The sequence below is a fragment of the Polistes fuscatus genome, unplaced genomic scaffold, assembly GCF_010416935.1.
Source record: "Polistes fuscatus isolate 324 unplaced genomic scaffold, CU_Pfus_HIC Scaffold21, whole genome shotgun sequence".
Classification (NCBI taxonomy): Eukaryota; Metazoa; Arthropoda; class Insecta; order Hymenoptera; family Vespidae; genus Polistes; species Polistes fuscatus.
Window position 1 is genome coordinate 1,146,455 of NW_025113098.1, and position 25,435 is coordinate 1,171,889.

General features: G+C 31.9%; 5 protein-coding genes and 1 long non-coding RNA gene across 11 annotated transcripts; 5 read left to right on the top strand and 1 right to left on the bottom strand.

Annotated features, from left to right (window-relative positions):
* The first annotated feature begins 18 nt into the window (after positions 1-18).
* LOC122517666 lies at positions 19-628 on the top strand. The gene is made up of 3 exons (XR_006303905.1): positions 19-117; positions 269-446; positions 538-628. It is a non-coding gene; the product is annotated as an uncharacterized LOC122517666 (long non-coding RNA).
* A 6-nt stretch (positions 629-634) lies between these two features.
* LOC122517849 (RPII140-upstream gene protein) lies at positions 635-1,569 on the top strand (the record flags this gene model as incomplete). The annotated part of the gene is made up of 3 exons (XM_043636445.1): positions 635-792; positions 873-1,121; positions 1,245-1,569. Coding segments are annotated over 3 exons (540 nt in total), but the record flags the coding sequence as incomplete, so codon positions are not given.
* Positions 1,570-1,954: 385 nt separating this feature from the next.
* Positions 1,955-7,459, bottom strand: LOC122517665 (twinfilin). 2 transcript variants are annotated; one of them, XM_043636177.1, is made up of 5 exons: positions 7,299-7,458; positions 7,075-7,152; positions 6,165-6,824; positions 5,959-6,077; positions 1,955-2,231 (listed from the first exon to the last, which is right to left on the bottom strand). In XM_043636177.1, exons 1-5 carry the CDS (start codon positions 7,321-7,323, stop codon positions 2,061-2,063), a joined length of 1,053 nt encoding a protein of 350 aa, XP_043492112.1. In that variant the 5' UTR covers positions 7,324-7,458; the 3' UTR covers positions 1,955-2,060. The 2 variants fall into 2 exon arrangements, with proteins under 2 accessions (XP_043492112.1, XP_043492113.1); XM_043636178.1 differs by lacking the exon at positions 1,955-2,231 and adding an exon at positions 5,125-5,580 and having other exon boundaries at positions 7,299-7,459.
* Positions 7,460-8,558: 1,099 nt separating this feature from the next.
* Positions 8,559-10,904, top strand: LOC122517810 (ran-binding protein 3). 2 transcript variants are annotated; one of them, XM_043636381.1, is made up of 4 exons: positions 8,559-8,788; positions 9,080-9,154; positions 9,374-10,053; positions 10,188-10,904. In XM_043636381.1, the coding sequence occupies exons 2-4, from the start codon at positions 9,085-9,087 to the stop codon at positions 10,500-10,502; spliced, it is 1,065 nt and encodes a 354-aa protein (XP_043492316.1). In that variant the 5' UTR covers positions 8,559-8,788; positions 9,080-9,084; the 3' UTR covers positions 10,503-10,904. The 2 variants fall into 2 exon arrangements, with proteins under 2 accessions (XP_043492316.1, XP_043492317.1); XM_043636382.1 differs by lacking the exon at positions 8,559-8,788 and adding an exon at positions 8,889-8,999.
* Positions 10,905-10,921: 17 nt separating this feature from the next.
* On the top strand, positions 10,922-14,389 carry LOC122517811 (putative protein kinase C delta type homolog). 3 transcript variants are annotated; one of them, XM_043636384.1, is made up of 7 exons: positions 10,922-11,911; positions 12,463-12,815; positions 12,935-13,201; positions 13,498-13,529; positions 13,609-13,694; positions 13,828-13,957; positions 14,054-14,389. In XM_043636384.1, the coding sequence occupies exons 2-7, from the start codon at positions 12,577-12,579 to the stop codon at positions 14,065-14,067; spliced, it is 768 nt and encodes a 255-aa protein (XP_043492319.1). In that variant the 5' UTR covers positions 10,922-11,911; positions 12,463-12,576; the 3' UTR covers positions 14,068-14,389. The 3 variants fall into 3 exon arrangements, with proteins under 3 accessions (XP_043492319.1, XP_043492320.1, XP_043492318.1); XM_043636385.1 differs by having other exon boundaries at positions 13,866-13,957; XM_043636383.1 differs by having other exon boundaries at positions 13,828-14,389.
* Positions 14,390-14,504: 115 nt separating this feature from the next.
* On the top strand, positions 14,505-24,091 carry LOC122517809 (serine-rich adhesin for platelets-like). 2 transcript variants are annotated; one of them, XM_043636379.1, is made up of 6 exons: positions 14,505-15,380; positions 16,628-20,622; positions 21,429-21,562; positions 22,666-23,160; positions 23,254-23,508; positions 23,585-24,091. In XM_043636379.1, the coding sequence occupies exons 1-6, from the start codon at positions 15,298-15,300 to the stop codon at positions 23,789-23,791; spliced, it is 5,169 nt and encodes a 1,722-aa protein (XP_043492314.1). In that variant the 5' UTR covers positions 14,505-15,297; the 3' UTR covers positions 23,792-24,091. The 2 variants fall into 2 exon arrangements, with proteins under 2 accessions (XP_043492314.1, XP_043492315.1); XM_043636380.1 differs by having other exon boundaries at positions 16,628-20,604.
* Positions 24,092-25,435: the final 1,344 nt, after the last annotated feature.

Consider the following 25,435-nt stretch of genomic DNA (forward strand, 5'->3'; position numbering starts at 1 on the left):
TATTAATTAATAATGTATTAGAAAATATAATAGGTTATCACTTATTTCTACTTTCAAGAATTTAACACATTTATTGTAAGATGTGCATTTCATTCTAATATTGTCTAAAGTTATATTGTAAGTATATTTGCATTAATTATATAATTTTATCTATGTAGTATTAGTTTATATTATGATAAATACAATAAAATTCAGTGCTACTGAACATGGACATTAATATAGATAACACTATTTATTAACCTTTAATTTATGCAATTCTTGTAAATAGGATAAGAAATTTTCAAGAGCAGCAATATGTTTAACGTTAGAAAAATAAGTAGACCCTTATATATGGCTGTATATCCAATTAAAGAATATTTGGGAAATTTTGATACACCTAAAAATCCAATCGCTGAGAACATAGAAGATACTCCCATGGGAAGGATAAGAAAAATATTTATATCTACGTAAGATTTTTAAGGTTTTTAAAAAATTATTGACAATGGTCATACGCACAATTGAGAGATATAAATTATTCAAATTGATTATTATTTTTAGCGAATATCAGCCTTTAAGCAAAGAACTTCATAATTTCATTAATTTCACAAGTACTGCAGCCTTGGTTGGCATGATCGTGGGTGGTGCGGCCAATACACGAGGAGTTGCACAGCAATTTATAGATAATAATGAAGCAACACGTTTCTTTAATCATATGGATGCAAAGCGATCTTTACAAGACAAAGTTACAATAGCATTTGCTAAGGGTGCTTATAAATTTGGCTGGAGATTATGTGTGTTTTCTGGAATTTATGAGTAAGATTAAAAACAGTTAAAGATTTATCTTTGATATTTGATATGTTTAGCAATAGGAATTATTAATAAATATATTTCAGATTCATTCGAATGATGTTGAATGCATATTATGGGAAACCTTCAGTTTTACATTACATGGTTGGAGCTGGTATTGCTGGATTTTTATTTAAGTTATCACTTGGTGTCAAAGGTTCATTAGTTGGTCTGATTGTTGGTGCTGTTTTGGGAGCTATTGGTGGTTCTCTTAGTTTAATCTTCCTTAAGTTAACAGGAATGTCACAGGAAGATTTTGAACGTATACGATATTATTGGTCTAATCAAAGACGCGAGTAAGTATTTACTATCAAAATTTCCACTAAAATTTGTTATGAATATTAACGTTCAAATATTATATTGCCTATAAATTCAATTCATGTTTGTGCATTTAAATATGTTTTTAATTTACATTAAAGGGTATTTAAAGAAGCAGTGGGTAAACGTTTAGAAGAAGAACATGGAGAAGCAAAGGTCCTTTACAAAGAAATTAAAAATGTGCAGGAAAATTTATCTTCTACGGAAATAAAAAGTAACGAAGTAGATAAATAGAGATTGTGTGTGTGAATATATTATAGAATATATTATGTAAATATAATGTAACAATGTTTTTAAATTCTCATACATCAATCATCATTTAGAATATCTGAATTTACTATATTGCAGTATATACAAAATATTCAACTCTTTAATGTGTAAATTAATAATTGGTTGAATAAATCGTAATACTGGCCCCGCGATAAATCTTTATTTATATTTAATATTTAATAAAATCAATATACTCTTTTAAATAAATTCCATAATTCACTCAGAACAGAAACATACCAGTTTACATGATACATGTAGTACATTTGTATTACATATATAAATTTTATATATTTAAAAAAAATATATCTTTTAATATAATAATCAAATTAATAATAAAATAATATTGAATACAATAATGTATTACATGATTTTGTAATAAATAAATAGAGTATTAACTCGCCGAGCATCACAACTTACAGAATAGGCTTGACCTGATACGATATAAAAAAATTATAAAGAAAAATATTTTTTGCTTGACAAAATATAGAAGAATATGATATTCATATAGGCATTTGTCTTCATATTTCTATGCAACGTCCAATTTTTGCGAATACTTGTTTTAATACTAGTACAATCTTATATTTTTAATTACTACCACGCTATGACCCTGCTTATGTTTAATACAAATTAGTATGTTATTGATTTATTCAAGTATCTTGATCTAAGGTACCTAATTCCTGTACCTTGGTTATACGTTTGGCACCTCTGTTTGGTGGTCCCTTTGGTTTGGCAAATTTTGGACGATGTAAATTGACTTTTGGATGTAATTCCTCTTGTAAAAATCCTTCAGTTAGTTCCTTTCCATCATCTATCGAAAGCTACATAAGTAACATTTAAAAATAATATTATTGTATAAGATCATAACAAAACAAATGCATCTATTATATGATATAATGGATAATCAAATTGTTAAAGAATATAAAAGTGGCCTATTCTGTAAGCGGAATTATATATACGCGTGCCTTCAAATCTTAATAATACTAACTACATACCAGTTTGAAGATGCATCAGGTTGTGGTTGTTAGAAATCCAGTATAGTATAAATATTTGGAAAAAAATTGAAATATTAAACTGTAGATTTATATTGCATGTTACTTTATTTCTGTACCATATGTAATATTGGCAAGATATATAGTCTATTTTATCATGAAGAACCTATGGGTATAATGTATTTAAAATAATGAAAAAATAATAATATTAAAAACTTACAGAATAGGCCTGGTATATAGTAATATCAATAAAATTATATATATCCAGGCAAAAGTGCGCATTGTAAAAAGATCTAAAATAAAATATACATATCACCTGTTCAGAGGCTTATACAAGCATTGATTCACTCGCTATCAATTTTGTAAAATTAAAATGTGTATGAGCCAAATCCTCTTTTAATATCCTCTGGAATGCGAATGACACAGCATATTATTACTACTTATTTTATATATCTATGATTTAAATTCCATTTTTATTTTTCAATAAATACCAATTATACTATAAATAAGGAATTAACATATATATACTGTAAAGTTTTTTTTTTATCTTTCATATATAATTTAAATATGCTGTGAAATTTTTGTACTACTGTAATATCACTAAAAAAAAAAGGAAAGTTAAAGAATTTGACTCACTCATTTAATTATGAACACGAAAATTTGGCCAAATTATTACAGCCATTTGATTATACCTTAGACAAAAATCGTTAAGATGTTTATAAAAAGCTACAAGAGATAAAAAAATACAGATCACAAAAAATAGAATGACTCTTGAATATTTTGTAGCTATGAAATTACAGTCACACCAGCTGTATATTATGTATTTATAACATTTGGAGATTCCTAAAAATATAGTATATATATCAAATTTGTATATATTTGACTACATACTAATATAATATCAAATACCAATTTATTCGTCTTCGAGTTAAATGACAAAATATTCATTAGCATATACATAGAGTAAAAAAAGAAAATTTATAATCAATGCAGATCTATAGTAAATATTAATGATAGGCTCATATTATAATGATATATATGTAAAAAAAAAAAAAAAAAAAAGGAATCATGTATCCGCTTCATTTTGATAAAACTAATTCTACAAATGGATACAAAAAATATTATACATATGCTAATGTCTAAATCTTTTGTAGTTTAGATAATAAAAATACATTGTGCATATTTTATTTTATAGATGCATAATTGCAATTTGTACGTTTTATGCTTATAACAGATCTATCATTATTAAAATTGAATTGATTGCCTCAATAGGCAATATATGTATATTCGATTTTAAAAGCAGAATGTAAAATATAATAGTTAATATTAATTTCAGCAACACAGCTGGTGAGACATGCTAATATCAGTCTTATGTTTTACATGTATTTATGGAGTTTAATGTTCTGTGTCGTTTAGAAATAGTAGAGCATATAATATATTGTTAACATTGTATGTGATAATTTGTAAAGAAATTGTATTCACAATATATGTCATTATTGATTTACGAAGCTGTCATTTTACTATCACTATGCTCAAAAGACACAGAGAAATTATTTCTGCAACATTTGCTAACAGGAGCAATTGGAATTTACTCTCTAACTCTCTTATAATCATATATGATATATATAGATTACTAAAAACATTTACAAAAATCATGATAACATATTTTACTAAAATCTATATGAAAGTTTTAATGAATTTGAAAGCCAAGCCTTAAAATTCCATTCATAAAAATTAAATTTATAATAATAAAATAAGAAGACTTATATATCTGTATGTGTATATGTACATACATATACATATCACCATTTTTAGGACTAGGAACAAATCAAGACTTGATGTGTTGGAATTCCACATTTTCTAGAAATATATAATAATAATAATAATAATAATAATAATAAAAATAATAATAATAATAATAATAATAATAATAATGTATAAAATATATAGAACATAAAGATAAAATCACTATTAAAGGAACTATTAAGAGTTAATGTCTTATTGCATTCAATTAAAATCTTATACCAATATCTTAAATATTAAATTGCAATTTTTGTTTTATGAAACAATTATATTTCATTAAATCTCAAAGTGTTTGAATTTTAATATTAATTATTAAATATTTGAATATTTAATTGAAGGCTTAACTTTCAACAACATTAAACCACATTAAGCAGTCATATTTAAATATATGATGTAATATTAAATGAATGATAATTCATACACCCTTCATAAGTCAACAAGAATTTTACGTTATGAAATTTTTTTATCATTAGTTCTCCTAGTGATGGGATATTAATGTACAGCCTTGTACATGATTAACAAGAACAAAATAACCATTACGCAATCGAAATGTTTCTTAAATATTATTTAAATTTTGTATGATGGATAAGTTTTGGAAGTTCTGCTAAAATGTGAACTACTGAACCATCATACATTAATAGATACTATTCATATCCCAAACATTATATATACATGTATATATATATATATATGTCTTTATCATCACGTCATTTTCATTATTCATTTAATCTAAAAACATTGTTATTTCATTTAAAAAGATTCCACCCATTTAAAAATCTTCATTGTGAATTATAAAAACAATTCACTAACTTCACTCCCATCACTGGAGTGGTCATACTTATTATATATAATTTTGACGAGTATTGATACAATAATATCTTTTTAAAATTTAGAAAAATACATAGTTTAGTCTACTCTGTTTTTCTACATAATTATATATATCACGATGATCAAGTAATATTAAACGTTGATAAACACCATTAAATGATAAAACTTCCCCAAATATGTAGAATATATATGATCTTATAATTCACTATGACATACTGAATTTGTATTATATTATATAATTTTAATAATGTATTCAACGTCAATGTTATGCTATCACAAATTCAGAATTTATAAACGAAACTGTTATGCGCTGAGCATCACAATCATTTCTGATCATGTAAAGCATATACACGATTGGCAAGTAAAAGGCCCTATAAATCAGTTAACTTAAAACACACGATCTCTTCTGTTTCGACTTTTTCTCTGGCATGGACTGAGTAGGCGCACAAGGTGTTGACGGAGTTGCAGGCGTTATCGTAGTTGTTTCTTTTATGGTTGGAGGATCTTCCAACATATCTGCCAACTCCTCGCCACTATTTACTTCCAACTAGTACCAATCATATTTGTTTAAAATTATTTTATTCCATTCATTATGTTGTACTATCCTTTTTATAATCATCTTCATTCTAATTTTATACAAACTAGAACCACTTTACAATAGTCTTATTTTCAAATAACATACATAATAAAATTTTCTTCTTAAAAAATACAACTATTATGTTATGTTTATTTTCTATGAATTAGTAAAATAAAATTACTTCATGTACAAAGCAAGATGGTATTCTGAGTATCTCTTGTATTAAAATGTTTATGATTCTATTATTCTTAACATTCCATAGAATAAATTAAAAATAAAATTAAAATAACACTAGCAGAAATGGTCAGAATACCATAAGTATTTTAAATAATATTTTTAATTACTAACCTTTTTCGTTATAGTCACTCCTAGAGATTGAATAAGATCAAGTAGTGGAGCTTTACAGGAAGAATACAACATTCTTTCTTTGATAGTGCAACTATATCCCGGCATGCTATATATGAAAACTGACACAAAACATTGATTTTAATTTTGCGAATATTATTTATAACACAATAAATTCATGAATTCACGGATGAATAAATATTACTAACCTATGCATTCCATATAATCTCCTTCATTCGTATGTTTAAAATTATAAAGATGATATCTAGCAGAATCAGATGGAACTTTTGTAGGTAATTTATCCAATGAAACATCACAAGCTGTGACCAAATGGATTTTCTCTTCTTCTATATCAATTTTTAATTGAACATATTCATGCAAGCCTTTACCAAATTCTGTAATTGCTTTTTTAGCTTCATCCGTAACAGGAAATGCGACACCACTCAATGTTTGATGCCTTGTTTCAACGCTGTAATCAGTATTAACGGTAGTCTTTTTTAATTCAGCTAATTCTTCTTCCGCTGTAGTTAAAGGCGCAGGAGCTGCATTATTTTTTTTATATTTGTGATATCCTTCCAATGTAATGTCTTCGGGAACAGTTCCATGCAATTCTTCTTTAATGCAAGCTGTACCAAATTCTTGTTTCAAAGTAGCTTTCGTGGATGCATATAGCATTTTTTGTCTTACTGGAGCAGTGTCAGGTGACCAAGATATAAACAACCAATCGTAACCAGAATCAGTAGATTTTGTATCAAGCCGATAAAGGATATATGCAGGTTGATTTTCAAGAATTAAAGGCTTAATCATTTTATCATAATCCTCGTGCCATTTATTCGATGGTTTATTAAAAGTTGCAGGAACTAATTCTTCTATAAAATAACATTAATTTATACGAATTGGTATAAGACATATCAAAGGTATTATCTACATTGAATATATAACTTTGCGATTTAGATTATTTATATCATATATCAATTTTTACATCACGATAACAATAAAGACTTTTATCACAATACTTGGAAAAGATAAAATCTCACAAATACATTTTCTATATAGTATAAATGAAATAAATATTATATAATTAGTTTTAAAAAAATATATGAAATAATATACACATACCATTTTCTATAGACACCTTTAATACACGTATTTTACCATCTCTGCATTTGGAAAACATTTTTTTCAATGCATCGTTTGCTACAAAGAGAAAGAGAGAAAGAAATAATCATTGAAGGATGTATTCATTAAGCTATAAAACTAAGGTTAAACCATTTTATATATCATGCAATTTTCTAACTTCTTTGAAATATCGTATGTTATTTAAAACTTGGCATTATAATTACCTTTTATACCCGTTTGATGCGACATGATCTTAAATTCGTATCCGAAATTTCCAGTTGGATTACTATCACTCTTTAACTTTCTCTTCAATCTAAAAGAATCGACTTAGAAGAAATACTACCATTTATCCTACTTGCGGTACCATATGTTAGATGCATTCTGATAATTTCCGTTTACAAGACTATCAGCGACACCTGTATTATTTTCGTCAAAACTATCAATAAGATAAATCTAAGAGAAGCAATAATATTTTATTAAATTTATATACAAAAGTTTCACTTAATCGTATAAAATAGATATTTCAACACAAAGAATATGAAATTACTCGTATAATTACTACCTTTTTATTTTTTATATTGTTTTAGTTTCTTCTCTGAATCATTTACAATGTTTCGTTGCTTTTATTTGCATTCAAATTTCATCCTTTTTGCCTCGTATAATTTCTAGTCAAATTCTCTACATTTTAATTTTGTCATCATTTTCTTTCGAAGTTAAGATATTAAATGAAATTGATTTTTATATTAATAAAAATTATTAAAATTGTTATTTTTTCTAAATTTGATCGAGAAACATTTATTATAAAATGTAAATCAAATTTGAAGTTAAAAAATGAACGTACGTACTAGTGTACTTAACTTATTTATTTAATGAAAATGAAGTTACGATTATTTTATAAGATGTTCATAATTAAGGACAATTTTCATTAAAATAAATTTATTGTACATAGCATTGTTTAATTGGACAAGCTCAGTGCAATCATTTTATTTATTGGATAGTTTTAAATTTCAATTTTAATTGGTCCACTTCTCTTACATCAGAGAGACCAATAATCATTCAGATATAATGAAAGGTATACAGAATATGGAATTAAGTTTATAAATACAAATAATATTATAATTTTTATTGGAATTCGTTTAAACACGTAGTGCTGTAAATATTAGATCTGAAATATAAAATCGTGTATGTATAATTCTATAAATTTAATTTATAATTTTATAAATTCATATATCTGTCATCTATATTTTTTATTAAAATCATATTTATTTTCGATTTGATGTAATCTTCAGGTGGGTCTAATTATTTGTGTAATTATTTAAAAAGACATATATATATATATATATACTACAATATATATTTTAAAATTAATCTTTACGATTATATTTAATTATAATTACATTTTGTGCCCATACAGTTGAATTGTTGCAAACATCTTTTAAATTAAAATTCGCCCATATGCATATAGATGGCCTCATCACTATACTTTCCCATTTGTATGTAAAAAATGGCGGAGTGTAAGGTTGCATTAAACCTTCATGTTTGATATTAAGTTTGTACTATGCAGTCAATGTATATGATTATATTAAATATTTCAATAGTGTAATATATATATATATATATATCGTGTCTATAAATTGATGTAGTGGAAAGACTTTACAAAGTTATTATATTCTCTATAGTGATAACGTATAAAGTAATAGTAGGCAGCTTAGTGGTAAAATTCTTTTTATTAATTTTCATAATTATCCTTGTCACATATGCTAATCTTTAAAATAATATAATAATAAGTAATATCATTTATTTCAAATGAATTGCTTTTTATTGCATTAAATAATTATATGAAGATTTTCTGATATGAATCAAATTGCTTTGTTGGTCAAGTTGCTATGATTATTAATTTTGTGGAAAATTCGCATAGAGGCATTGTATGCAAATTTAAGTCATCACAATTAAATAATTATATTTTTAAATAGCATATAATTTTTGTTTTATTGAAATATTACAGAAAATATGGAAGGCCAGTCTGTAGAAAATAATACAGAGGAATCTGCATCCACCAAACCGACTATTAAAATACATTGTAAGTTGAAAATATATATAAACGAAAATAATAAATAAAATTCAATTTAAACTTTTTTAAAGTAAAATTAGGACATTACATTTTATATTATTATATATGTATTATCAACTTCTTTATATACTTGTTATTCATATGAAATGTAATTTCTCTCTTTGTTGGTTACATTTGATTAAGTATTTCTTTTATTCTTATATTTATATAAATATCACATATCTCTAGGTCCTGTTTTAACAGCTTCGAAATTTGGGAATTCGTTTGGAGTTAATGAATTCTCTAATAAGCCAAGATCTACAATATTAAGGCCTTCACAATTAGGTTCAATTGCGAACAATACATCGTCTACTAATAAAACTGTATTGCAATCTCCGAAACTGAATAGTCTACTTACAAAGCCAACTGATGAATCTATAAGTAATGATAATAGTTCAACAACACAAAACGATATAAATGAAACGAAAGAATGTAAAACTGAAGAAAAACAAGCGGAAGAAATAGTACCCAAGTTTTTACCATTATGTGGAAACACAAAAGATAATGAGAGTAATGTAAATAATACAGTGGAACCTAGTGCTTCAGAGCCTAGTTTCATATTTGGTCAAAATTTAAAAGAAAGAGTAACTGTTTCCAGTGATGTAGGAGAATCTGAGAACGTAGAGAAAGAAGAAACTAAGAAAGAAGAAACTAACGAAAACGGTTCTTCAGAATTACTTTTCTCAAATGCAGCAACTATTTGTCGTTCAGCTAGTCGTCCTGGTTTAACATTAACACAGGCAGCACAAGAACTTGAAGAGGCAAGTCGAGCAAATAAGAGAAAATATAGCCAAGTAACGTTGTTAACTGGGGAAGAAGGAGAGTTAAATATTCTTCAAATAAATTGTAAACTCTTTGCTTTTGATAAGGTATATATCATAATATATAATGGATTTTTAGTAGAAGAAATGTAAATATTAATAACTAAATGTCTTGCATTGTAATAATTGTATAAATGGTTGTTAAAAGTGATATTAATAAGAATTTTTCTTATCTATTTCAGGCTTCCAGTAGTTGGCAAGAAAGAGGCAGAGGAACTCTTCGATTGAATGATAGAGATGAGGAATCTCGCTTGGTAGGACGTACGGCTGGAACACAACGATTGATTCTCAATACTAAAGTTTGGCCTGGTATGACCGCGGAACGAGCATCTCCAAAATCATTGAGACTTACTGCAATGGATGTACACGGAGACATAAGAATTTTTATTGTTCAAGCAATACCCAAAGAAATTGAACTATTACATAATTTATTGCTAATAAGAATTAAGCGTGCTCAAGAACGGCAACCTAAGAAATTAGCAACTGAACAACACTGACGGTTGATCAATTGTATCAATAAAGTGTTACCCCTATACAACTAACTTGTAAAAAAAGAGAAATCACACTAACGGGTATAAAGGCTCAAATTCATTGAAACTTTAGGTCCTATGCAGCACGCGTGTTAAAAGCTACGATCTGTGCCTTCTTTTGGAAGATGCGCATTTCTTGATAATCGCACAGCTATTTGTAAACGAATGCTGTGTTGGCATTTTTCATTTTTCGTGAATTTTTAAATTTATTTCTTTCTCGCTTAAAAGAAATTTACGTCCGATCATTCCCAATTAATTTTCTTTTACTTGGAATCCGAGAATAGCTGAGAAAGTATTTCAGCTACTGGGTTAAACATTTGAAGTAATTATTATAAATTAGATATAAATCATAAAATGTGTATAACAAAACTATGTAATTTCTTTTTTCTTTCACTTTCTGTTCAGAAATAGTATATAAAAATTTTATGTTCGTACAAAACATTATTTTTTTATATAATAAGAAGTTTAATTAGTAATTATGTTCAATTATGTAGCATATGAGTGGAGTCGTAAGATAATTCATTGAAATATTGTACGGATAGTAATGTATTCTTATTACAGTTTCAGTACATATTTTATCTCAAATGTAAATAAAATCTTAATCGGCAGGTAAAAGACAGAATCGCACGTATCTTTCATATGTTCTATACGTTTCGAAAGAAATACTGCTTGCGGTGCAAACAAAAGGAGCAGTATTAATCGTTAAAAACAAAAATAATTAAGTCCTCGGCTTTTGTAACTTTTAACTTGTCGAATTGTTCTCTGCTTGAAGATATAAAATAAGAACGCATTGCTGTCTTTTTCCGATTATGAACAACAATTCTTTAATAATTTCGCAACGAGTAATAAAATTTACTACTTACTTATTGATATTCGTGCTTAAATTTACTTACATTATTTATAACTTGTAATATCGAATAATTGTATAGATAAATAATTTAATAACAATCGTTAGTTTTTCTAACTAATATTAACTTGAACGAAACAAAAAAAAAAGAAAAACAAAAAGTATATATATACATAAATATTTAAAGTTGGCGCGTTAGAGATTAATCGATTATCTCGAATAGCAAGTGATACAGATAGTATTCAAGGCGCCGATATTTATAGAAATCCTGAGTTTCGTAGGAACCTACGAAAGCTTTAAGCGTCAAAACTTAGTTCCTGCAACAATCAATGCTTGCATGTGATGTTAGTATTTGGATATTTTATATGATTTAATTGATACGAATGGCCATTAAGATCGATTTCCATATCGAAAGGATCACCCTTTGTTGAATAAATTTCGATCCTAAAAATCGGCGCGACGCGATTAGCACGCGAAATGTCGATCGAACGAAAAAAAATTGCCAAAATAATATCTTTATTTTCTACTGGTAAGTAAACATTATAAAAAAAGAAAAAAATGAATTAATACGAATTATTAGCGAAAGATAAATTATCGAATGATGTCTGTATACTCTGTACAAATAATAATACTGCAAATGTATGCGCTTATTATGGAATACCGTTCGAAGTGTAACGCGAATTCCTTCCTTCTCGTAGTATTCGCATATTTATGGAAGGAAGATGAGGAATAAGTAGTTTAAAAAAAGAAACTCATATAATACAAGTAGAGATTAAAGAAAGAATGAAAAAAATCAATCGACAGTTGAAATTCATTTTGTTAGATTTACATTTGCTTAGTGTTAATTGGAAAAATTGTTCGGAAGTTTATCATTCGCATTAATTTAAATTGATAAAAACTCAAACGGAACGAGTATAATACGTTACAAATTCTTATTTCTCTTTCTTTCGATCTCTTTTATATATAGTTAATTAAAGCAGAGCTTTTTTCTGAAGGAATATATTTTATCAAAAGAATCGAGGACATTTTTTTGACAATTATTCTAATTCCAAAATATTAAAATTAATCATTATCTTATAGTTTAGAGTTTAATTTGTATGGAACGTTGAATAGAGGAATCCGTGAAAGTCAGCGTGGAAATTGTAAATAAACGAATAAAGTTAGTGTTCACTATATAAAATCAATTAGTGAATTATGATGTTCACACGTGGTGGTTGTCACGCGAAAAGAAGGAATGCTGGCGGTGATAGTGGCGGTGACGGTGAAATCAGTAGTAGTAGTGGTGGTAGCGGTAGCGGTGGTGGTAGTGCTAGTGGTGGTGGTGGTGGTGGTGGTGCTAGTAGTTGTGGCATAGGAGGAAGATTTGGAAAGAGAACTTCTTTGGAGCACAAGAGTCCTAGACCACGACTTGCAGTAGAAGGATACGCATACAGGTGAATCACTTAAGATGAAATGATTGTTTTTTTTTGTTCTATCCGATTTGATCTAATTTTCTAATGTACCGTTAAGTAATACGTCATTGCATTTATCTAACAATAAAATATTATTTTAGAACAAGGGTACCAGTTCCTGTGAAACTCGAGGATTTGCCACCAACGATATCAACTCCTAGAACTTATGTGTATAGGACAAGGGTACCACGAAGGGATTTCCTTAGTTCATCGCAAGTACCCTTACTAGAGACCAACGTAGGCCACGCGATAACGGGAAGAAGAGGTGCCGTCAAACACAACAAAGTACATATTATACGAGGTCATAGATTAGTCGCTAAGTTTTTTAGACAACCGACGTTTTGTGCCTTTTGTAAGGATTTCCTTTGGTAAGTTTATTTCCTACTTATATATATTATATATCACGTAAATGTATTAAGCAACTGCACGGTTAAACATTTCGGCAAGTTGAAATTTATTGCTTGCAAAACGCGTCTCTTTAAGTGCCAATTTCTCTGACGAAACTGTTATTCCGTAAAGGAGATTCTTCTTTGATATGAGTCGATACGTTCGTCTAAAGATACATTTACACGTTTTATTAATACATTACATTACTTAAATCAATTCTCATTATTTACAAATATTATATTTAATTATTGTTCAACGATTTTTTGTATCTTTTTAGGGGTTTCGGAAAGCAGGGTTACCAATGCCAAGGTAAATTTTACGCTTTAATTTATTTTTGTCGCTCTGCATTTTCTTAGCTCATTTTTATTATTGTTTCATTATATTTTAGCTTGCCAAACTGCGGTACACAAGAAATGTCATGACAAGTTGTTAACAAAATGCCCGGAAAGTGGTAGAGAGTCAGAAAATACTATAGTAAGTATAAAATGTTAATAAAATTTCGTTCTTTTAACGTTTGTATTTCAGAGAAAATAGATGCTGGAATATTTCATGACTTTTTTAAGCGACCGTAATAAATATGACGATTTTGTATTTCTTTTAATAATAGTACTTGAGGCAACGTTTTAAAGTGGACGTTCCTCACAGATTTCGAACCTATACTTTCATGTCTCCAACATTTTGCGACCATTGTGGTTCCATGCTATATGGATTATTTCGTCAAGGATTAAAATGCGATGGTAAGTATAAATCGAAAGGACGAAGATATCATTTTGTCATAATCCCGGTGCACCTTTTTTTACCTATTATATACGTAAGAATATGATTTTTACCAGGTATAGAAGTATGAGACCGGAAATCATGTATTAGGTTGTCCCATAAGTTCTTTCCACGCCATGCTATGTATTCGAGCTGACAATGTTGAAGATGTAAGAAGATAATAGAGCAGAATGGTTCATATATTGGGTTGACAAATAAGTGCGGATTTTTGGTTGGCAACTAAGTGTGCATGGTTACCTTTAACAAAAACCTATTGAAAACACAGGCCCCGGGGCCTTTCAAAGTAGGGATGAAAGTGAGAAAGATTAGGGAGGGGATGTTTCTTTCGGTTTTTGTTAAAATAAACACCCTCGCTTAGTTGAAAACCCGAAAAATCGGCACACCGAAAAATTGACGTATTGTAAATTTATTTTAATAATTTCTTCTTCCTTATAATTTCTTTTTTTATATATATATTTACGTAAGTACTTATTTATACAAAGAGATAGAGATATATATATATATATAGATAAAGAGAAAGAGAGGTCCCCCGGGGACCTGTAGATTTTTATTAAAGTAACTATACTCGCTTAGTTGCCAACCAAAAAATCCGTACTTATTTGCCAACCCAATATAACACAGTAAATCAACATTAAACAATAAGTATCGTCTATTGAAGTCGCATAAAAAAAGGAAGGAACTTATGGGACAATCTAACATTAAATAAATGACTCGTAACATCGACTATAACTATACAACTGCATAAACGTTGTACAGTATATAAAGTAAAAAAATAAATACGAAAAAAGAACCAATATGGCGTTTCGTATTTATCTTACGATCCTGCAATTATTTATATATTACGTGCGTCTTCGTTTGATCGTCATTATTAAAAAAGTTATTAATAAATACTATACAAGGATGCACGTGCATAATACGCGCACATAAACGTATCCATCGTTGTATTCAAGAGTTGTAATTATTAGTAATAATAATGTTTGTATGTACGAAGTTGTCTGAGTCTAGGTAATATAGTTAGGCTGTAGGAAGGCTCATACTAGGAATCTATTATTACACTGGGTCGCTGGTTTAAACTCACATCAGTCGGTCTTGGCATCGCAAGCCGTGAGAACGCCTCGTCGTACACCTGAGCCGGCAAGAGCCGCGCATAACGCGTTCAGTCTTCTCTCGAACCGGCTCTTCGTTCGTTCGTTCCTTCCTTTCTTCCTTCCTTATTCTTTGTCCTCAACAGGGACTACTATTCTCTTTTTCACCAAGTCGAATTAGTAGTAACATACGTTATTAGAAAGACGTGGTCAAGATGCCGTACTACGGCGACACTACACCTTATTATTATGGAGGAGCATTTTCTAATCATAGTTCTCTTATGACTGGAATACCACGGTAAGCATCAGAATATGATCTTTTGTTTTTTCTCTTTTTAATACTTTGTCTTCCATCTCATTCTACACGAATGTTACATATACTTTGAAACATATTTTAATTTACTACTGACCCCACTTTTATAAAGTAATAAAAGGATAGATAATAAAAATCTACAAAGAATATTCATTTGTACTTTCTTTTTTATTTTTCCGTTCATTTTTATTTCCACGAAACGATTCTCTTCGATATCTCTCGCTCTTTTTCTTTTAGTTTATCACATTCTTCTTCGGCGTGCATTTTATTTTTGCTGTATTTTTTTGGTTGCAAGCCACCGTTTTTCTTAGACTCGGTATGACGCTCAACGGATCTTTTTTCTTTTTTCTCGCGAACAAAATACGTTTACGTTTGTTCATTTTGCGTTTTTATTTTAGAATTTTTCTTTTCTTTTCTTTTCTCTAAATATATTGCAACATTAAATTTTTAGTATAAAATTTTGAATAGAATCCATATCGATACCGATATTGATTTTGTTAAGATCATATTTATATTTCATTGATGTTTACGAATCGGTTTAATTGATTTATATATTTTGCGTATGCATATACGAGAAGTTAACGTACTACGTATCGTTTCGTAAGTCATTTGTCACTATCCAATAGCATTGCTTCAATCGATTCATTAATTGATCGACATCGTATCGATGGTAGTGTGCCAAATCGGAAGTTTTTGTATTTCACGTGCACCCAACAAGTGTTCGTGAAACACTGTTGTCCTATAACGTAACGTGGTATAAAAATAAACGTTTGGCATTGAGGAGTGTACACGGCTGATCGAAGGGCTGTGATCAATTGATGCTTGGCAGTCACATGTGAACGATCTAATCTGTATTATTCTATTGTTTCTATTCCTTAATCTTATTAATATAAAATAGAACAAAATTTACATAACAAATGTATTATTTTATGTTTATTTTTAATCGTCCATCTAGTAACTGGCTCAATTTTCAAGTCTATTTCTATAAATATATAAAATAACAAATAAATTTTTCTCCACCTTCGCATATACCTGCCAAGATTAATTTACACTTGTTTACTAGTTACAATTAATTATAGCGAATGTAAAAAAGAAAGAAAAAAAAGAAAAAAAAAACGGATAATAATTGATAATACTATCTCTACGTAGAGAACGCGTATTTAATAACCATTTAAAAAAAAAAAAATAAAATGCTGCTCGTTGGAATAACGATAATTAATAACTTAATACAGAAGTTTCCACAATCCGCTGTCGTCTGCGAGATTCGCGCCACACCTGTCGACGATCACGGAATCGTCGTTGAGCAATTTACGACGTTATTCACCGGTGACAACAGCGACTACTCGGGTGAGACGAGTAATCGATACTGCCGATATCGATGTATCAACACCGAGAACACTTTCGTCGAGAGACGAAAATCGGCAAAGGGGTAATAATCGGCTTCGCCGGGACAGGCCGACGATTAAAATAAGATCGCAAGCTTTGAAAGATAATCCGGCATTGCGAGAGCACAATGAGAAACACGAGAAAAGCGTGGGCGAGTTGTTGGTCGAAAAATTCTTGATAAAGGATAAGAAAGGTTCCGAGGATGAAGAAACTCGGACGCGACTTTATCATCAGGTCAGTCTTGATCGAGGAAACAACAATGTACAGGATATCCAATCGATGCAAGGAAGGATAACTCGAAGGATGACGAGGAGAAGATCATCGGCCGATATTCAATTAGATGCGGAACAAATTCAACGAGAAGTTGCTTACGCTCAGGTCCAGGCAAAGGTTTTGGATAATTTAGTAGCCGAGGAACAAGCCGAGATCGAGGACGAAGTTCGTAGAGGTACTTTGATCAGGAAAGGTGTTATCAGAGGTCATAGACCAATTTCATCTTTTTTCGACGACAGCGAGGAATCTGTAGAATCTACTAAGGATGAGGAAAACGAGACTGCGTCTAAGGTAAAGAAAACTTTTAAGAAGATAAAAAAGAAGAAAAAGGTTATGGAAAAACCATCGCCTACCGAGGAGGAGGAAAAGAAAGAAGACGATGCGATTGAAGTTAAACGATCTGATAGTATTCGTTCTAACGAAGCGACTAACGAAGCGACTAACGTAGAAGACGCGAAGAAAGATGAAAATCAGGAAGCAAATAAACCCGAGAAGTCTGTGTATAAAATCGAAGCGTCCAACAGCGTCGGTGATTTGTCGACAATTTTGGTTAACGCAATATCGGAAAATACGGAGGAAAAAGCAAGCATCGAACAATTCAGGGAAAGCATTAGGATTCCTGTTCCCAGAAAAGCTTTGGCTAACGTTAAGCAAACTGGGGGCGTTGCCACGGTACCAGAAAATGGTATCATCGATGAAACCGAAACTAAAATCGTGTTGCCAGTTCGTAAACCCTATATCAAAGATACATCGAGGAACAGCGTATATCTTACATTAAAAACATACGATAAAGAAAAGAAAAAGGTTGACGTTAAGGACGTTGATGTTTCCATTCCACGGAAAATGACTAACGGTGTCGATGCACTCTCGAAGAAAGATTTATTGAAGATTCGAGTAAGGGATACTTTACAGAAAGTTCTAGAAATCGGTAATGAAACTAACGAGAACGCTTCTCCATTAGATAAATCATCGAAACTTAACGACGAGTCTAAGAACAAAGTCGCATTACCCGAAACGAAACTTGATAAAAGTGAAAATATAGAAAAGTTAATTAATGACAAAACGAATCTAAAGGACGATGTACTTTCGAAGAAAAATAAAAAGGATACGACGACGTCGAATGACGGTAACGCCGAAGTTAAAATAGATAGTTCGGAAAAAAAGAAATCGATTACAGCAATCGATAAAAGCTCGGAGACATTGAAAGAAAAAATAGACGATATAAAGAGTAAAAAGATCCTTGATAAAACGGACGAATGTAAATCGGTAGTTCGTAAAGATATCATCGAGGATGAGAAAAAGAAAGAAACGAAAAATGATATTGTCTTGTCGGGTATCGAACGTACGGAAAAGAAAATATCGAATAAAATGGATAGTAATAATTCATCGATAAATAATAAAGGGATTCCTGTCCGTAATGATACGGGTGAAAACAGCGCCGCGGTGTCGTCGGTGCTCACACCGAACGCTTCGTGGCTGCCAAAACCGTCTAAAATTAATACGGATGAAAATAATGCCGTAGAAGCGCCAGAGCTTTCGTTACGAGCACCAGAGTACCTGGCAAATCCACCAAAAATTGAAAATCTCGAGGACGCGGCTACGTCATTAGCGAAAAATACGATAGATAAAGGGGAGGAAACCTTGAAGAGGATTCCTCGTGGGAAGAAAACCGATGAGGCAAACCTAACTGTTGCTGCGAAATCGAACGCAATTGATTCGGTGATTGCCAAGTCCAAGGACGCTGAGATTCGCGGAACGAAATTAAATGCGAAGAATAAGGACTTTGTCTCGAGTAACACGAAGGACGATCTAATAAAGACCGGAGACACGAGTAAATCGAAAAACACGAGCACGTTGAAATCCGCGATGGCGGGGAGGGATACGAAAGAGGTCGACGGCACGACGACGACGACCGTTTTATCGCGGAACATGCCAACGAATTCGACCTATACTAACAAAACTGGTGCTGCGTTCCAGAACGGTGTATTGGGTAAAGGGCCATCCTTGATAATAAAACAAAGTACCAAATCTATCGCGGATACTAACGATAAATTAATTAACGCGCCGATTAACGAAAAGATGGATGGCGTGTTGAAGAGCGAGTCAAACGAATCGATAGATTTTTGGAGCGAAATCAAAAGTAACGAAACACAAAAACGAATACAATCTGTCAATGATCCCAAAGTGGAATCGATTTCTTTGTCATCGTCGTCAGCATCATCGGCATCATCTTCGTCATCGTCGTCGATAAAAAGGCAACCGGACAATAAGGAAAAAGGAAGTGATCTTAAAATAAGCGTTGCACCCAGCACTCCGGCATACTTGTCCAGTAATATCACGGCAGCGATGGTGACGACTACGACTACGGCTACGGCTACGGCTACGACTACGACGACGACGACGACGACGACGACGACGTCGACGACAACGAGTTTTCCCGAAAAGCGAAGAACGATCGCGAAAAGTCCTCTCGACGAGAACAAGCTTATCAACAATAAAGAAGATATTACGTTAACAAAAGTTCCAACTGAAAAGAATAATAAGGAAATGATAGCAGTAGAAAAAAAGAAATTACGTAAGAAGGCAGATCTTGTGATTTCTATACCGCCACCTCCTCCATCAAAGGACGCGTCAAAGGACGTGTCAAAGGATGTGTCTTCGACCGTTAAAAGAAAAACTCCCCTGATCAAAGGAATCGAATCATCGGATAAGAATTCATCTTCGACAGTGTCATCGTCCTCAACGCCAACTCAATTGCAATCCGAACTTTCTACACCGGTCAACGAGATCTCGGTACCCATAATAAACGTCGTCGGAGTATTGGAAGTGACATTAACCAATGATCAAATTGAAAAACCTGAGATAGACGAAGAAGATGAGAGTCCTAGCACACCTACCAACGAATGGACCGACTCGACTATCGCACTGATCTCAAAGTGGGGCAATCACGACGATCTTTCTAATGGAGATGATAATGGGAAAACAATGACGCCGGCATCATCGAACGAGGCCAGTCTCGTAGCGACGCCCAACGATAGTAAGCAAAGTAGTCCGGAATCTTCGAAGAAAAAGAAAAAGATAGTTAAGAAAAGAAAATCTAGTTCTAAAGCGGCTTCTAACGAAGAGGACAAAAACGAGAAAAACGAGAAAAAGGATAGCAAGGGATCGCGCAACGAGACGATATCAAAGACTCGTCAAGAGGCAACTAACACTTTGAAACCACCGGAAAGCAGATCGTCGCCAAGATTAAGTCCTAGGAACTCGCCTACTCAGAGACCGATCGATCTAATAAGAATGTTTTATACCACACCATCTGCTTTACTCACGGCCACGCCAAGAGATCTTTCCAAAGTAAAACGTGCTAAGATCAAAAGAAGGAGACATCAGTCGCGAACACCATCTGTGAGTAGCGACAGTACCGGAAGTACAGCCAGCACGGCTACTACCGGTAGCACCGATGGTAGCAGTGCCTCAACCTGCACCGAATTGGATGACGATCCGGAACACAAGAGGATGGCTTCGACCAGAAGCAACGACTCTGGATTCGACGGTTCGCCAAGAATTTCCAGTATTTATCCTAATATCAATCTCTACTACTTATTTTGATATACCTCGTTTGAATTTTCGACCCTTACGTGTTGCCGCTTGTCCTTTATTCCGTATCCTCATTTACATTACTAGCAGCATGTTTCGCTAAACATTTCATTTATTACGAAAATACGTGTATCATTTTAATCTGATTTTTGGAGAACGCTCCGGAGTCATATTTCTTACCCGTTAATCGATTTAAAGGTGCATCGAGAAAGACAATATATTATTCCGTTTTTGATATCAAATTAGATGAAATAAATGTTGTCAATGACGTTTCACGTTATACGCTTATACTTATAAATTCGTGCAGATTGCGATATGGCCTGTCATAAAAAGTGTGAAAAACTCACAGGGAATCTTTGCGGATTGAATCAAAAACTCGTTGCCGAAGCTTTGCAAGCTCTTAAAAAGGGTGAGTATAGATTTAGAAGGGCACGTAACACTTGGTTATATATTATTCGTTTTCTCGTAGACACTTGCAAGATATTATTCTTGTATTGTTGTTATACTAGGAAATGACGAACCGTTTAAAATGAATTCTTGTGGAAAGGGTGGCTTCCTTTCGTTTGCATAATACTTGTTGATAACCAACCCTAATAACGATTGAGAACGATTCTTGACCCGATGGAAATGGGGGAAAGCTGTGTAAGCTATTAACCGACTAACTTATTGACCACAAATCATTTTGGATTTAATAAACATTTTTCTTACCGTTCGAATTAAAATCGAAAAATGAAATTCAATTATCGCATTACAAATCGCTCATTAGCGTCTCGTTTTCAGCTCCGTCGCAATCGTTGGAAAACCAAAGGAACTCGGATACGTCGGATCATTTTCCAAGTGGTCGTATTACACCACCGGCAATAAATCTGCCAAGATTCAAAAAGTACGCCGTGACGGATTTTAACTTTCTCAAAGTAAGTCTTGGAAGAAAGATGAGGATCGCTCATTACCCCTGTCGTAAATAGAACGAATTAAGTCGAAGTGCGCTACGATTCGTGGCTCGATTGCAAAATACAACGTTATACTGTTATTCGAACGTTACATCTGTCCGCTGTCTGTGCCTGACAGCACACGAGGCTTCGCGAACCTCTGATGTACTTTACGCGATACCAGACTAGAGAAAGATTTACCTCAGCATGTGGGAGAATTAAATTCAATACGTCATTCTTTGCCAAGGTTGCTAGAAATGTTTCTTTAGAGAAATGCAAGAATTATTGGCTCGTAGAGTGACCCGAACTAGAATATTATCTCAACTGTTTAATATAATTACTTATTTTTTTTTAGTTTTAATTCCATACAATACCCATAACAATTACATTATTATATTGATAAAAAACGCGCATATACGTAGATAAGTTTATTTGAAGTAAATAGAAATAATTTCTGTTTGTTATATCAAACGTACAAATGTTACAATTACTTTAGATCAAATATACTTTCACGAGTATCGATGACAGCGATCTATAATTCATATAAGTTTTACGAACAGACACGGTCGTGAAAATATGAGGGTCGATACGCGCGAGACGCGTTCCTTGGCACTGTCTGTTAAACTTCCACGCGAAGACTAATTTGAATCACGTGTGTTTACACCGAAGAAATCGGTTGATTCACGAAGAATCGTTAGGAAATAATCCAGGGAATGAAGTGCGAACAATCAGTTCTCTTCGGGTTTACGTTGGAAGAATTTACCGCAAATGCCAGGGACTCACGTTTGTTTAGCATTCAAGATAGATACGCGATTTACATCAATCTCCTAAGTTTCATCGTCTTTATTCTCAAAGCACCGTTGGTTTTGTACTAAAGCCGCAAATAGATCTCACCAATTTAGCATACCGTAACGTATTATTTATAACTTTAATATTCGTGTAGGTTCTACGAGCTTCAAATTTAAGGTGTGTGCGTGCGTGGAATCTAAAGGACAACCGCGGTCATCGCGTCTGCATTCAAATGTCAACTATTTGAATTCGTTCAATCGTACCTTTTTACCAATAATGTTAATCCTTTATTTTTCTAGGTCTTGGGTAAAGGAAGCTTTGGTAAAGTATTACTATCAGAATTACGTGGTACGGAATGCGTTTATGCTGTTAAATGCCTGAAAAAGGATGTCGTTCTCGAAGATGATGACGTCGAGTGTACGTTAATCGAACGTAAAGTTCTTACATTGGCTACCAGGCATCCATATCTTTGCCACCTCTTCTGTACTTTCCAAACGGATTCGCATCTCTTTTTCGTCATGGAATATCTCAACGGAGGAGATCTAATGTTTCATATACAAAAATCTGGCCGATTTCCCGAAATTCGTGCACGTTTCTATGCCGCTGAAATTTGGTCTGGCTTGAATTTTTTACATAAGAAGGGTATCGTTTATCGAGATCTTAAACTCGATAACGTTCTCTTAGACTTTGAGGGACACATTAGGATCGCCGATTTCGGTATGTGCAAATTACAAATATTCCTGGACAGAACCGCCGACACCTTCTGTGGTACACCAGATTATATGGCACCTGAGGTAGGTTGCGTTATCTCTGACATTTTAAAATACATTTCGTTCGAATTAGTTAACAAAATAATATATATATATATATATTTATAATTATTGTAGATTATAAAAGGATTGAAGTACAATCAAGCTGTGGATTGGTGGTCGTACGGAGTATTGTTATATGAAATGCTAACAGGACAATCACCGTTTTCCGGTTGCGACGAGGACGAATTGTTTTGGAGTATTTGTAATGAGAGACCTTTCATACCTCGATATCTTAGTCAAGAGGCAACGGATATTCTAGTCTTGTTGCTAGAAAAAGATTCTGGAAAGAGGCCGCCCGCTCACGAAATTGCAGTACATCCTTTCTTCCAGGTAGTTACACAATGATTAAATGAAAACAAATTCGCATAGATTAACTTTTATAACGTATATAAATCTTGTTGCGTAGTCTTTGCCTTGGGACCGGCTGGAAAGGAGACAACTTGAACCTCCGTTCAAACCAGCTTTAGAACATACCTTGGATACCAAATATTTCGACACGGCGTTCACAGCTGAAAGACCACGACTCACGCCTATACCCGAACAAATTTTATCTTCGATGGATCAAGGTGTTTTTCGTGGATTTTCATATACAAATCCAAACGCAACTGACTGATATACGAAAGAATTTGTTAGAGATTTTATATTCTTCGCATTCAACGTTATTCCAGTCTTCTCGATTATTTATTAAAGAGCAAGGTTGGACGTTAGGAAATTTCTTTTCGAAAGAAATCATAAAATTAAAGAACGATCGCGTTTAGACGGGTGTAAAATTGTCCAGAAGATTTTCTTTGCGTTTAACACCCACCAGAATCGTTTTTTCTATCGTGAAATTCTTTTATTAAATGTTCTTACAATTAGAACGAACGCGAGATGATACATATGTTAGTATAATATATGTCGGGATTAGAAATTTTATCTTCATCTTTTTTTAAACGTAAGTAAAGTCGGACACATTATACGATGGATCGTTTATCGACTTTAGTCAATATGATATATTAGCATAGTCATTAGCAAAGGAATATACGATTTTTGTTCCTTTTTTACACTGATATAATCAATTTTATCTGTATTCCGTAATAAGTTTTTTTCGTTTAATAATCCCAAAAAGTATAGAAATTAGCTTACAAACGTATATTGCTATAACAATATATAAACATGTTAAGAAGAAAGTACAAGAAACTCGAATAATTTCAATATTCGTTCGTTGTCGTCGGGTTTCCGGAGATGCATAATTATCCAACTGTCATACGATTATTATAACGCTTGGCTTCACGTTACCTTAGCCAAGTTATTAATATCGGAGTACCTTATTAGACAGAAGTCTCGAGTCTTTAAACTTGTCTGCTATCATTTTTGTGTCTTTATTCGCGAAAATATTTTTTGTTATTACTTACTTCCCAAATTTACATGTATCTATTATTTTTATAATTTGATCTCATCTAAAAGCTTTGTTTTCACTTTCTTTGCAATACATCAAGTTGATGTTTTCTCCTATAGATTCATCTCCCACTCACTTTTCTTTCATACTCTCTTCGTTTGGCCGACAACTTATCCTTTTCCCTCTTCAGTCTTCCGCTCGTACATTTAGCTTCTCGCAAACTACGCGCTAATTTTAGACCGCCAAGGAATTGGCAAATTGGCATAAGCTTCCGAACCGACAGACTCTGTTTCTTCTTCTAATTCTCTCTTTTTCTTCTTTATCTCTATATTTTACTCGCTTCCTCTTTCTTTCATTTACTTTCTTTTACTTTCTTTCTAAATCATGAAAAACATAGGGAAAAAAAAGTGTCATCTGGAAACATTTGTCAGACGCGAAGAAAGAATTAAAATGAACGTTTTAAAATATTTCTGAAATATTCTATCTATTAAGAAAATATGTTGTAAACCGTATCTTGTGACCAGGCATACATACATACATATATATATATATATATATATAGTGTGTATATCTATTTATATTTATATATAAACAAATTTTAAATGTTGAGAAAAGCGTTTCGATTCGCGCGAGATTGAAAGAAAAAAGAAATAAAATGAAAACAATGCGCATCGCGTTACGCAGATATAAAAGTCTCGAAGATAATTTTAGAACGATTCTTTCGTCCTAATGCAATTCGTAACACCTGCGCGTTGTTGCGTCCTATCGTGATAGTAGCACTGTCGTAGAATTTTCACGAATGAATAAATAAAAAATAAATAAAAGCGACAATTATATTTATAATATCATTGTTGTTGACTATTTGTAATAAATTATGCT